Here is a 13,422-nt window from a genome sequence, read left to right as displayed (position 1 = left end):
GCTGCATCTCCGTCCAGTTGGTGATCCAATACTTTTTCTGTGGCTCCTCGGGCTGAAAGCCCAGATTGAACTGATAGCGCTCAGCCTTGCGGATCTTCACCCCCTGGTGCTTTGGCATTATCCGGTAGTAGATGGCTCGCTTGAAGAATCCAAGCTAGTAGGGAGAGGGAGACAGGGAGGTGAAATTAAAGAAAGGATACACTTAAACAGCAGGAGAGTTGGGATTAATGGATGCTTGAGAAGAACAGTTACGATTCAGAGGCTAAGGAAGTAAAACCAAGTTAGAAAGTTAAAAAGAGACCGACGAAATCCTACTGAGTAAGATGGAATAGAAGGATCAAGGAGTGAAGACATTGGGAAAAAATTTGCAGCAGTGCAAGGGAAGGAAGTATTAGCCTGAAAAGGAAGTAGGAGAGACGTTAGTTAACTAGAACAGTGATTCTCAACCTTTATCATATCAAGGACCCCTAATTTAGTCCACAGTAGGGCCATGGACCCCCATTTGATGAGATTTTGTCTCAGGCCCAAATCTAAGAGTATTTTTATTGTTAGATATGATTTTGTCCAGAATCCCATGACTATCTGTGAAACTATGATCAAAGTAATCATTCTTCTACATTCTCTAACCGTGTTAACTTATCGAAAATGGAATAATGGTGATGTTTAACAATTCATCAATTTGCTGGGGACCACCGGAACCCCTTCAAGGACCCCTGGTGGTCCCTGGACCGCACGTTGAGAACCACTGAAGACGCTGACAGACGAAGAGGCGTAATTAGTAAGAAAGTGAAGTCACAAACCAGTTGAATTATACCCCACACTTAGCCCTGCCATTAATTGTATTAATTCATATCCATTTAAAGGGGTGATATATTACCCAAAACCCCTACTGGTGTGTGCTGGTGGGCCCCCACTGCAGGGGGACCCGGGGGTCTCAGTAGTCCTCAGTCAGCCTCTCTGTCTCAGAGGGCTGGATCTTCATCTCAGCCTTCTGGGCCTTGGCCTCATACATCTCCCTCCTGCTGGCCCTCCGGAAGAAGCCACACTGGGGTTGGAGGAGGAGGAGGAGGAGGGGGAGCGGGGGGAGCAGGGGAAGGGTTAGACTAACGGCTCGATATTGACGTTATAGACGAGTCAGTGTCTGCTCAGACCAATAGGTCAGCAACTATCAGGAGCTTTGGGGTGAGCAAATATACAGTATGTGGGGAAAAAACTCATAGCTACTCACAGTGTGAGTCTGCAGAAATGTGTGTATGTGCAGGCAGGTAATTGATGTGTTTCGTACTCTCACCTTCCACAGTATAAGGCTGATGACTCCCAGCAACAGAATCCCTGCTACAGCAGCAACGATGATGATCCACAGCGGGACTTCGTAGGGCGCTTCCTCTCCTAGAACTGGGTCTATGTCCACTGTGAACTGGAAGAGGGGTGGAGACAATGAAATCATCATCATTATCACCAATATCAGCATTATCATCATCATCATCCTCACTACCAATCCTGCCCCTCAATAGACTATAAAAAATGATTTTTCTGTGCTTTTTTTGTGACTGGTTCTATGTCCACTATGTCTCAGTATTTGCTGGATGTTGTTTGTGTGTGTACAGCCTGTGGAAACAAATTTCCTCTAAGGGGATAATAGAGAATCTAGAGATAATAAAGAGATAATAAAGAATCTATGTATCGACCACCACGCACCTCTCTGGTCTCGCTGTCCATCTTGATGGTTGGTTTGTCTGTGATGAGCTTCAGTGTGGCTTGACCCCTGACCTTCACCCTCAGAGCGTTGGCATAATCCTGCAGGAACCCACGGACAGATTCAAAACATTTCCAAAAAGAGCGCAAATGGCTTGAAGGAGAACAGAAACAAGGTAAAAGGAAGGTCCTGTTGTGTTAAAGTCAGTGATGTGCACCGCTTATTCCCCATTATTGTTCCTGAACCCAATTAGGGAGAAGCCATGAACTATTTGGTGTGTGTGTGGCTGCAGCCGGTGACCTCTGACCTCTAGCATTGTGCTGTTCCAGACGCGTGACCTGACGATGATCTTGGCTGAGTTCGTCATGTTGAGCAGGGGACAGGTAAACGTCACGCATCGCGCTGTCCTCTTGGAGCATTCCTTCATCACACAGCAGGAAGAACAACAATCATCCAAGTGAAAAAATATGGACAGTCGGACTATTTGCATTTTTAATGTAGGTAAATAGAAATATGCCTATAACAAAAGGTTGTAAAACAGAAAATTGATTTTTTTGGATGAATAGCTAAGTTAGCTAATATGTAAATCACTGTCACTACTGCTATTATACTGTCCATAATATGTCAGAAATGTATTAATATAATATAATAAACTATATATAAAAATATAAAACTCATAGCATGTTATAAAACAGAGTTTGACAATCAAATAAAAGGAAACATCAAAGCCATAAAATAAATTGAAACATCTAAAAAATATAGACTAAAAATAATAGCACTGAACACAGTGCATGCTACAGTGTTAGCATTGGACACAGTCAGTGGCCTACTGGGGACACATGGATGATTTTGGTCAATCTCCCCAAAACTTAGTGTCCTTTAAGCACTTCCTTTAGGCCTAGACTTTGGAACAGCCAGAAGAGCCCTGCATGAGGATCTGAGGCTGCACACTGACTGAAAGGGAATTAAAAACTGTGCGGTATAGCTTGCAACCAGTTGCAATCATGATCTAATGATGACATTAAATTGAAATTAGAAATTAGTTTTGATGAGGAAAATCTCAAAATCAAATCTAAATTTAACAGGTAACCAGTGAAGAGATGCCAGAATTGGAGTGATATCATTTCACATCTGTTTGTACCAGTTAAAATCCTAGCTGCTGCGTTTTGAAAAAGCTGGAGATGTGAAAGAGACATTTGATCAGTGTCTCACCAAATTTAATTGATAATAGTTGTATAAGCTCTGTTTTTTTAATCTTAATGTTTAAATTACTGTGTAGCTCCACTGAATTGTTTTGTTATTCATGAGTTTTTGACAAGGAGAATCAAGTCCTCACCAATAGGTGGGTCTCTTTGCGAGGTGTGAGCAGTGTGATTGCTGCCTGTGGCTCAATGATCTGTGGCTGGCTGGCATCATCAACATCGTCCCCCATGACCTGCCGTTTGGGACGCTTCCCCCTGCTCTCTGACAACTGCAAGACAAGAGAGCGAGAGGGGAAAAAGAAAGAAGGAAGCAGAGGAGACACAGAGAAAAAAGACATTACATCAGTGGTCTGGTGGTAATTGCTGGTTTTGATAAAGACATTACCAAATTCTTCCCAAAATAGCATTGTCATTTCCACTGTCTATATGTAGACCACACGCATTATGGTTTTCTATTTTGGGCTCTGTGAGTAAGGTTTGCGTGTGGGTACAAAGAGTTGTTTTTTTTCCAAAAATTATTTCTGAACAGTTGTGGTTTTGGCAGAGAGACGATTTTCACACTCTGCCATTGACCTTCACTCTTACTGCTCAGACTGCTTCTGTTCGCATTGACCTCAGCACAGTGCCAGACGCATGTGGTAAGAAAGCAGCCAGGCTGGTACAGTACAATACACTCAACTTCAGCAAAATTATAATTAAGTATTTTTCATTTCACTTAATATCAGCCCAGTTCAGCGCAATACAGCACAGTACCAGGTTACGTTTCCCAAAAGTATCTGAGCAGTAAAAAGTAATTGGAACATAGATGTTTTCTTCCAAGGCCTTTTGTTAAAGCTATAATGCAACTTTTTGATATATAATATGGAGAGAGAGGGGGGATGACATGCAACAAAGACCCCAGGCCAGATCTGAACCCAGGATGTCACGGTTAAACGGTATGCGCCTTAGCCAGCTGAGCCACCAGGGCGCCTGGCACAGCGTTTTATTGCAGATCGGTTGTGTTCACAGTCTGCTTCTTCGCCACTTGTGGCTTCCCAGATGTCTGTTCCCTCACCCTCAGACTGGACACCGCGTCAAGGTAGACAGCTCATCAAGATGAGTGACAAGTGTTGGGGCATGAACTTGACCAACTTTGGGGAGGAGGGCGGGACTAACGATACACTACGGTGACTCACGAGTTGCATATTGTAGCTTTAAACCAGACCTTGTTCATTTCAACTCAGCAGCTTGAAGAGAGTCTTACAGTGAGGTTCAGCAGGTTGACGATGTCTCCAGGAGGGACACAGTGAGTCTCTGCCGTCCCCTTGAAGACGATCTCTGTCAGGTAAAGCAGCCACTTGCCGTTGGCTACCTCAAAGGGCCACTCGAACTCCACAGCCAGGGTCCCCATGTCCCCCAGAGGCTGTCCCAGAATTGCCACCTAGTGGTGAAGAAAAGTCAGCATGCTCAAGGAAGGGAACATAGAATAAGTCAACACAAGGATTGCATATTATGGTGTGAAATAACACTGTCTGTAACTTTGTCAGTCCTAAATAGTATCCACCCCTGCTCATGCCAACACCACAAGACCAGGCTCACATAATAATCCTTTCCCCACGCAATATTAAAATTCCCAAGAATAAACCAATTGGTTTCAATGACAGGGTGGGGATGAGGGAAATGTGGGTGAGTTGCGCACATAGATGCAATATACAATCCTGGAGGTCTAATATAGTCTGAGTGGTGGAGGTGACTCACGCTGAAGGTGTACTCCACCAGACTGCCCACGTCACTGGCGCTGACCATGGCCGACTCGCCCATCACCTCCCCACTGAAGTAGGTCTGCACCAGAGGCTTGTCTCTGCACAGAGAGGGTCAGACATGACTGTGTGAGCGAAGGCAGCGATGAAGGAGATACTGTGGTGTGACATCCAGAGCTGCACTGGCCATGTATAATTTTACGATTACGTGCTCTTTATGTAGTCATCCTCTAGAGTGGATAAGTATTATATTTACAGTTGTACTCACATGGAGAAGGAGGTGAGGATGGTGTTCTCGACCAGCAGGACCACAGGCACAGGGTTCAGGTCCGCCTGCTCACTCAGACTGAACAAACAACCAATAGTGTGTGTCAGTGTTGTATTGAATCATCATTCTAGGGCCACAACAGCAAGGAAAGACGCACTACTACTACTACTACAAAAAATGGTACACAATTATAATTTTGCCCTATTTTGTCTAAAAACAAAAAAGCGTAGGGCGCAGTAGAGAGTTAATGCTTTAAATAAAGGATCTGATGATGATCTGTTGCATAATGCTATATAATCAAAAATGGGACCCAAAGAGAGACACTCCTTAAAACTCACTTTTATGTAAAGGCATTTTCATAGTGTGGTTGTTACTCCTTCTCTTTTATTACTTTATATCATGATTTTATAATTTTATTTTCTCTTTTATCCTTGTTTTATTCTCTTTAATATGTTTTTTTTTTTTTTTTACTACTACTACTACTTTTACGCTTTTGTTTTATGACAATTTTTTAACTCTGTCTGTGATTTTATCTTGTTTTGTAGAGCACTTTGTAACCTTGTTTTGAAAAGTGCTGTATCAATAAAGTTTATTATTATTGTTATTATTATTATTATTTGTATTATGAAATGTGAAAGTAAAATCAGAATTAAAACTAGCCTTTAAAGTAACTGTGCAAAAAACGGATAGGAGTAACTCAGTAGAGTCATTTTCATGTTAACCCTTAGAGGAGATACATTCATACTTGAAAGGATTGATGAAACAGTGCTGTCCATGTGCAGAGAGGTTTAAAAGACACTTACGTGGACAGCAGGAGGTGGGACTCAATCTCTTGCGTGTACAGATTGATGCCCGTTGTCTCAAAGATGAGCAGCAGAGACACCTGACAGGGACAGAGACGGGTCACAAAACTAACGCCACACCACCAGTAAGGCCAGATCCATGAAGCCAGATCAATGGTGTGACAAAGCGCTTTTCAAACTTACCTTTTCATTGCTCTTTAACGGATTCCCCAGCTCACAAATCACTGTGTCTTCAAGACTGCATTCTACATCATGGTCCTGCACACACGTCAGCATATAAACAGGGATTCAATTAATCAGTCTAAGTGATGTTGGGGATGCGAGCGGGAACAATCAGTACAGCGTCAAAATACTTAACACGGACATACTGCATAACAAAACACCCGACAAGTCTATAAATCTTGTACTGAGTCTTAAAATATTCGTTTTCTTAACACAAGTGAAAAAATGTGCCACTGGGTTCATTTCACTTTCGCTGCAAATCAGCTTGTTTCTATTTTGTGTGACTCATTTCAAGAGGATTCTTGTATCAAATAAACTGCACTGAAAAAAAGAGAAATTATTTCATCCCACTGGCATTTTTTTCCCCACTTGCTTTGACACTAGAAAGTCCAGTGGTTTTTGAGGGTCTAGGTGAAGACCAACAAGCTGTCAGCTGAAGAGGATAAATATAAAAATATAACTAGAACTACTATTTTCTGGTGTGAAAATCGAACAACACTGGTTTGTACAGAAAGAAGGTCTAGGAAAAGTCATGGAGGGACACTTTGAAAGCTGATACTTCAGTTCTAACTTCACATGAAAACAACCATCGACTGCCAGCCAGGCTCTTAACTAGAACTAACAGAAGAGATCACATTAGTCCCATTTTATCCACCTTGTACTGGCTTCCTGTTAGTTTTACAAAGAATTTACTTTTTAAAGCATTAAATGGCTTGGCTCCAGCACACAGTATATATAAAACGCACACAAGACACTTTTGACTGTTCCAAAGTCTAGATTTATGACAAGAGGCGATCGTTCCTTCTCTATCATAGCACCTAATCTTTGGAACCAACTGCCTGGCAAGCTCTGTATCCTCTTTTAACACCAAATAAAACTTACCTTTTTAGTCCAGCTTTAAACTAGTTTCTTGTTTTATACACTTTGTATTTTGTTCAATTAACTGACTTTATGTACTTACTGTATTTATTGTTCATATGTATTTGTTTTTATTTTTTAATTTTTTAAATTTGTGAAGCACTTTATATTTATGTAAAAGGATTAGGGCCACATGTGAAAAATGTATTTGAGTTCAGAGATTAATCTTAGAATTCTGACTTTGATCTCAGAATTCTGACTTTGATCTCAGAATTCTTAAATAGAGTCAGAATTCTGAGATTAAAGTCAGAATTCTGAGATTAAATTCAGAATTTTTAGTTTAAAATGAGAATTCACATGTGGCCCTAATCCTCTTCCACATGTATTTGTACAAGAAAGGTGCTATATAAATAAAATGTGTCATCATTATTATTACATAATTGACCACTGCTTTCTAATGTTAACAAAAATGAAGTTTTAAGACTCAGTACAGGGTAAAATGACAGTTTTTACAGTAGGATCCCCCCTCTGTCCTGCGCTGCCCTCCGGTGGACGTACCGTGGACCTGACCCCGGAGTACCTCAGGGTTTCGGGGATGGTGATGTTGAGCATGGCCTGGTGGGCGTCCTCCGCCACCTTCCCTGGAGCGCGCAGGTTGGTCACCTCCACCTTCAGCATCACCTTCTTCACACTGCTGCTGTACTGCAGCACCTGGTGCTTGCCCTGCCTGGATGCAGATATATATGGAAAACATGTACGCAATAAGGCAGTGACAGGCTTTTAAATAGTTATTTTTAGCTGTTTTTCCCTGCTGTATGTGCATGTTGCTTTATAACTAGGTCAGGGTTTTGTGTCCTGGGATAGTTGAGTGGTTCGGTCTGTATGTGGCCCTGCCGGCTGGCTTTGAGTCCCAGCAGAGCTTTCTCTCCCATGTCTCCTCTCTGCTTTTCATCTGTCTAAATAAAGAAAGAAACACTAAAAGTCTCTGGACTCTTTGCAAATCATGTGTGATGTGTCGAATGAACTAGGAAAGTGAATAGTTTAGGGACAGGAGACACTTGGGAGTTGCACAGGGGGGAAGGGAGCTTCAAGTCAGTTATTTTTTATTTATTTATTTTTGGGCCTTTACTGTTACTTGGTTTGTGCTCTTTTGCATGTATATGTATTGTGTATATGTGTATATGTATTTAGATTTTTCATTTTTTTCTGGACACAAAAAAAAAGGAAAATAACAATAAAAAGATTTAAACACAAATGTCTCTGGACTCCCACATTCCATTAAAAATAACAATGTTATACTTTTTACTGTTTAGCTTATTGGCTTTCGTTCCTTACTGCTTTATTGTCTGTATCCCCCGACCCACTACTAAAACACTCACAAATGCACATGCTGTACACACACACACACACACACATCAGAAACACATGAGGAAAAGACAGTAGGGTTAGACTGTTATATCAGCAAACCGATACATCAGGCCGATATTGGTTTTTAGTCAGTGTAAAACCTGAATTTTCTTTTCCTTTTGGTTTTTATTTGTCACTTAATTGTTCAATTATGTCTTTTTGTAACTTAATTCTTAACCCTGCCTCAAAGAGCTGCTATCCCACCTATAAGAATTTTACTTGTATTGGTTTCAATGGATGGTTTTAGTGATGCATGATGGTCTAAATGCTGTTTCAGAGGCTTTTCCACACTGACAAGAATAACATTCTTAAGAAAACAATGGCCACTTTGAATTTTTTAGCATGAAAAAGCAAATTCAAAGACACTGTCTGAAAATATTGGTATCAAAAACCCAAATCGGTTGACTTCATTCAATCACTCACTCATTCAACAAGGATTCAGTCATGCTTGGACTTTCTTCTCACCTGGGATACGGCTTTTCCTTGTCGTTAGCAAACTTAGCTGTCAGCTGCAGGTTACTGGTGCATCTGTTGTCTGAGCCACACTCCTTCTGGAAGTTAATCTGCAGGAAACCAAACAAGGGAGAATGTCATATCATCATATCATATCATGTCATATCAAGCCTTACACTGGGCTTAGCATATGTACTTGACTATCTATGCATACTAAAAATAGACGTATGCAGCATATGCACTGCTTCATACCTCAGCTCTTTGGGTGACTTTCTGCTTCTGGCTGAGGATTGGGAAGGAGTCCAGGTTCTGCAGGGAGCGTCTGGATTTAGGTTTCTGCTCATGTAGGGACATGTTCAGGGAAAAGACTACCGGCTCCAGTTTGTCCCTCACAGGCGCCTGTAGAATCACCCAAGACTCTTATTGTAGTCTTATGAAGCAATGGCTATTGGGCAACAACAGTATGCTGTTCAAATAAAATGGTGTAACTGACACACATGCTGCCATCAAAACACACACACACACACATGTACACACACGCACACACACACACACACACTATGTATCTGTTGAGACCTTACCACCACAGTCAGCTCCAGCACCTGACACTTGGGTTTGGGAGACGGCATGTTGAGGAAGCCGGTGTACGTTTCATCTTTGTTGGCCAGGAAACGAACACGAGGGCTTCTTCGCCTCTCCATGTCTGCCTCCACTACATACTTCACCGCTTTGAGAAGTGGAAACACACACAGTACGATACTGTAAGTCAGTGTGTTTAGCTGAGTCAGTTTTTGACTATTACAAGATCATATATGGCCATTTTAAGATCAGTGAACAGCCAACATATTGCACTTTTGGGGTGAGGATATACAGTATCACTCCACTGTTGGATGTAACTCAAATGCACAGAGATTTGAAAACAGCACTCATTTACATACTTAAAACATTACATGGTTCTTCATTGGAAACATTTCTTTAAGTAAAGGATGACTGCTTACTGATATTTTTCTTGAAGTCTTTGTTGCCGTTGCTTAGTGTGTAGGAAAAACACACAGTCACTGTAATACTGTGGAATGCAAAGAAAAGTAATCAAATTGGACATTGCTTGGCATATCAGAACAAAATGTATTGATGCAGTTTCAGAATCAGATATTCAGATTCAAGACTTTTCTCACCATGGTTTATTTCCAGGAGGACACTTATTAGGGTCGACGATCTTTGGCTGGACAGTGAAGTTCTTAGATACGTGGATGACGGGTCGAGCCCTGAAGACAAAGAAAAGAAAATGAAGGGGAATTCACATGCACCTGTGTTTTGTCATCTAATAAAAACAGCACACACACATATATATAGTAAGCATTAGATGTACATGTGAGACACAAGACCAAAAATTACTCTGTGGGAGGGAGTCGTACCTCCCTCCCACATAGTGTGTCTCCTTGTATATTTTGCTGTTGTGGTGAAAACCTTGTACCTCCAAAATGTCAACAAATAAAGCAGCCTTGTTTTTAGCTGGACCACCATGAATTTTTCAGTTTATCCAAGGGGTTTTTGATAGATTTTGATAACTTTGATAAGAACTTTCATAGAATTAGAAGTTAAAACATGTAAATCACCAAAATTAAAGTTACAAGGTTTTCACCCAACAATGACTTTCTCTTGCTTCTACCTGAGTAGGGCAATGCGGTCGTCCAGGGAGCCAACTAGGATGTCGGGGTATCTGTTGTCATCCATGTCCATCCCTCCGTTGATGGAGTATCCAAAGGTCTGGAACCCTCCGTTCCCCACTGACTTACCCTCAATCACCTGTAGAGGGCGACAGAGACAGGCGGGAAATCAGAATGAATACGGCCTCTTCTGATAGATGAAATCTGAACTGTATCCTGTATCCCATCTGTCATTTACTGCTGCGGTGCCACCCTTGCTCAATCACTTGAGTATTTGCAGTTTGCCTTTGGTATTGTAGAGTCACGGTTGTTTAATGTGAAACTTGTGTTGAATGCTGCAAAAACTAAATTGATGTTGTTTTCTAATGCCAGGAAGACATTAGCTCCTCTTCCTGACATTGTAACCTTGCAGGGCAGTCAGATTGAATTAGTGTCACAATACAAGTATCTAGGTATTTTAATTGATGATCGTTTAACTTTTAAACTTCACATTGAATACTTAGTAAAGAAACTGAAGCTTAAGCTAGGTTTTTATTTTAGAAACAAATCCTGCTTTTCCTTTGTTGCCAGGAAAAAATTGGTTGAGGCTACGTTCCTTCCCTTGCTTGATTATGGCGATCTGTTGCATGCCTCTGCCCAATGCTTGCATTGGCTGGATACTGTGTACCACAGCGCTCTGAGGTTTGTCACGGGCTGCAAAGCTCTCACTCATCATTGCACCCTATATGCCAGAGCTCAGTGGCCCTCATTGGCCTTGCGCAGACTCACTCATTGGTACATATTTACAAGTCCATCCTTGGTCTGCTCCCCTCTTACCTTTGTGAGTATATCTCACTCAAAACCAGTAATTATTGTTTGCGCTCTAATGACACCCTCTTACTGTCCGTCCCTAAGGTTCGCACTGAATTTGGCAAACGGGCCTTTATGTTCTCCGCCCCTGCAGCCTGGAACCACTTGCAGACAGATTTGCAGCTAGATGAGCTGATCCCGATTAGGACATTCAAAAATGTAGTGAAGGGTTTGGAGGCAAATTCATTTGGAACTTGCACTTGCTTCCTTAGCTAGACCTGTTTCCTCCTGTCCATCTTCTATGATTCTGCGAGTTGCATGTGTGTATGTTTTGTTTTACGTGCTTTTAATGTTTGCTTGTATGTTGTTTGAAACTTTGTATTGCTACTATCTTGGCCAGGGCTCCCTTGAAAAAGAGATCTTGTAATCTCAATGGGACTCACCTGGTTAAATAAAGGTTTAATAAAAAAAATAAAATAAAAAAAAAAGTATCCATCATAGAGAAGACTGTTACCTGACTAGGCTCCTGTGAGATTCCCTTCTTACTTCCCATCCATATGTAGACCTTTCCTGTGTCATGGAATGGGGCTCCCACCGCAAAGTCTGCAGAAGACATTTTAACATCGGAGAGAATTAATTCAAGGAAACGTAGAGTGTCAGGCTGCAAAAACAGAAACTGTGCAAGTACTGTCTGTGTAATGGCTGTGGTTGTCCTCTAGGTGGAACCAGAGTACCAGATAATGACAGCAGTAGTCATTTTTCGTTCCTCATTCCTAATGAATTAATGAATAAATTGGTGTATTTTAATTAGACCAACATAGTGGACTACAGTTCATGAATTACAATCATACAAAATCTTTAAGGGGAAATGCACCACCCACTGCTTCCTCTGAAACTAACATAATCTCCACCATGACATGCTTGCTTGATGATTGCATGATAGCAGTAGTGCAGTGAGTTGACCCCCTGTTAAGCGAGTATATTAAGTGAACTAAAAGAAATGCTGCATTCAGAGTCACACCTTGGAATCCATCTTGGTTGACATCACCAATGGCGGCCAAAGCAAAGCCGAATGCAGAAGCTGTGGGACCCTTCAGTACGATGCTAGCAGTCTTCTGGAAAGATCCGTTTTCATTCATGAAGACGTACACCGCTCCTCCCTGATCCTTCATGCGGTCAAAGTAAAACGGGGCGCCCACGATCAGGTCATTCCAGCTAGAACAGACAAAGAGAAAATGATATACACACACACATACACACACACAGACACATGCATGCACAAGTAAATATCAGAAGAAAACATCTTTGTAAGTATGACCAAGCATCCCTCATAATCCCGCAGCACCATACTGCTTGTTACGTTTCTTGCATCTCAAATGGAACTATTTCTTAAAATCCTACAGACCCTTAAAAAATGTTGTTCAGATCATTCTCAGATGATAGTGCCGTCTCCGTTTAACATGAAGACGAATACCCAACATGGTTTCATTCATGCATTGAAGTGAAATGCCTCCGCCGTGATGTCATGAGGAACACCTTATCTGGGCTGCTGACAGGACAGCCCCTCTCCTCTCCTCTCATCTCAACTCAGGCATACATCACTGTCATGCATTCTCCACATAACAGGACAGATCATAGCTACAGAGCGTTCAAGCATGAGGCGGCCCACAGCTCAAGAGCATAAGATACAGTTACAGGCCCAGATCTGCTAAGAATGGTGCAGTCCATTACCATCTGCAAAAAACCCCCACACATCTATTTTTCTCCCTATCCAATTATGAGGCCAAGTGGTAGAATAATGCAAAAGAAGTTGGTGTAATTTTGGAATAGAATTTGGATTGTGCTTGAAACATGGCATCAGGTGGAACGAAGGAAAACAATCTTTTTTTTGATTATATGACTGCAAAGCCAAGCAAAGTTTCCTTGATCTTCTGTAATGAAAAAATGGGCAACATCTTCTGAAATATTTGTGTGTGGATACAATGTCTTCTTTTTTGTTGCAGTACATATGAAATTGAAAGGTCATTTCTGCACTTGGAAAAACATTAAGATTTTAGTTAAACATTAAGTCTTTCTCAAAACAAGCCTAGAAAGAGGTACATCTTCCTCTTAACCTCATCCTTGTGCCATTGTTAGTTTCTTTAGCCATGAGTGGCAGAAAGCTGTAGACACTGTAGCTTACACTTAAGCTTATGTTAAGACAAGCTTTTTCTTAAGCACATCACACTATCAAAGGTGCAACTGATGCTTTCTGGTTTGGTAAATCACAAAGGAGACATTTGATTAATCTTCCCCTCTCCTTACCATTGACACACCTT

At 41.4% G+C, this 13,422-nt stretch overlaps 1 protein-coding gene across 1 annotated transcript in view; it reads right to left on the bottom strand.

Annotated features, from left to right (window-relative positions):
* Positions 1–20: 20 nt before the first annotated feature.
* The window catches only part of itga3b (integrin, alpha 3b), a 33,365-nt gene continuing 19,963 nt past the window's right edge, over positions 21–13,422 (bottom strand). Inside the window, exons 7-26 of the mRNA XM_071537794.1 lie at positions 12,126–12,319; positions 11,619–11,707; positions 10,318–10,454; positions 9,824–9,913; positions 9,647–9,714; positions 9,230–9,375; positions 8,901–9,047; positions 8,661–8,758; positions 7,347–7,515; positions 5,892–5,966; positions 5,709–5,788; positions 4,906–4,983; positions 4,636–4,738; positions 4,142–4,318; positions 3,033–3,167; positions 2,004–2,117; positions 1,699–1,797; positions 1,292–1,417; positions 878–1,045; positions 21–154 (exon numbers count right to left, since the gene is read on the bottom strand). Of these exons, the coding sequence (XP_071393895.1) occupies positions 935–1,045; positions 1,292–1,417; positions 1,699–1,797; positions 2,004–2,117; positions 3,033–3,167; positions 4,142–4,318; positions 4,636–4,738; positions 4,906–4,983; positions 5,709–5,788; positions 5,892–5,966; positions 7,347–7,515; positions 8,661–8,758; positions 8,901–9,047; positions 9,230–9,375; positions 9,647–9,714; positions 9,824–9,913; positions 10,318–10,454; positions 11,619–11,707; positions 12,126–12,319 (2,236 nt within the window). The 3' untranslated portion in view covers positions 21–154; positions 878–934. The remainder of the gene's footprint in view (positions 155–877; positions 1,046–1,291; positions 1,418–1,698; positions 1,798–2,003; positions 2,118–3,032; positions 3,168–4,141; positions 4,319–4,635; positions 4,739–4,905; positions 4,984–5,708; positions 5,789–5,891; positions 5,967–7,346; positions 7,516–8,660; positions 8,759–8,900; positions 9,048–9,229; positions 9,376–9,646; positions 9,715–9,823; positions 9,914–10,317; positions 10,455–11,618; positions 11,708–12,125; positions 12,320–13,422) is intronic.

This window comes from Centroberyx affinis, unplaced genomic scaffold (assembly GCF_046629955.1).
Source record: "Centroberyx affinis isolate AG114_WGS23_722 - 3 ecotype Tasmania unplaced genomic scaffold, CSIRO-AGI_Caff_v1 ptg003127l_1, whole genome shotgun sequence".
In the NCBI taxonomy this organism is placed as follows: Eukaryota; Metazoa; Chordata; class Actinopteri; order Beryciformes; family Berycidae; genus Centroberyx; species Centroberyx affinis.
This window is presented reverse-complemented; position numbering and strand designations above follow the sequence as displayed.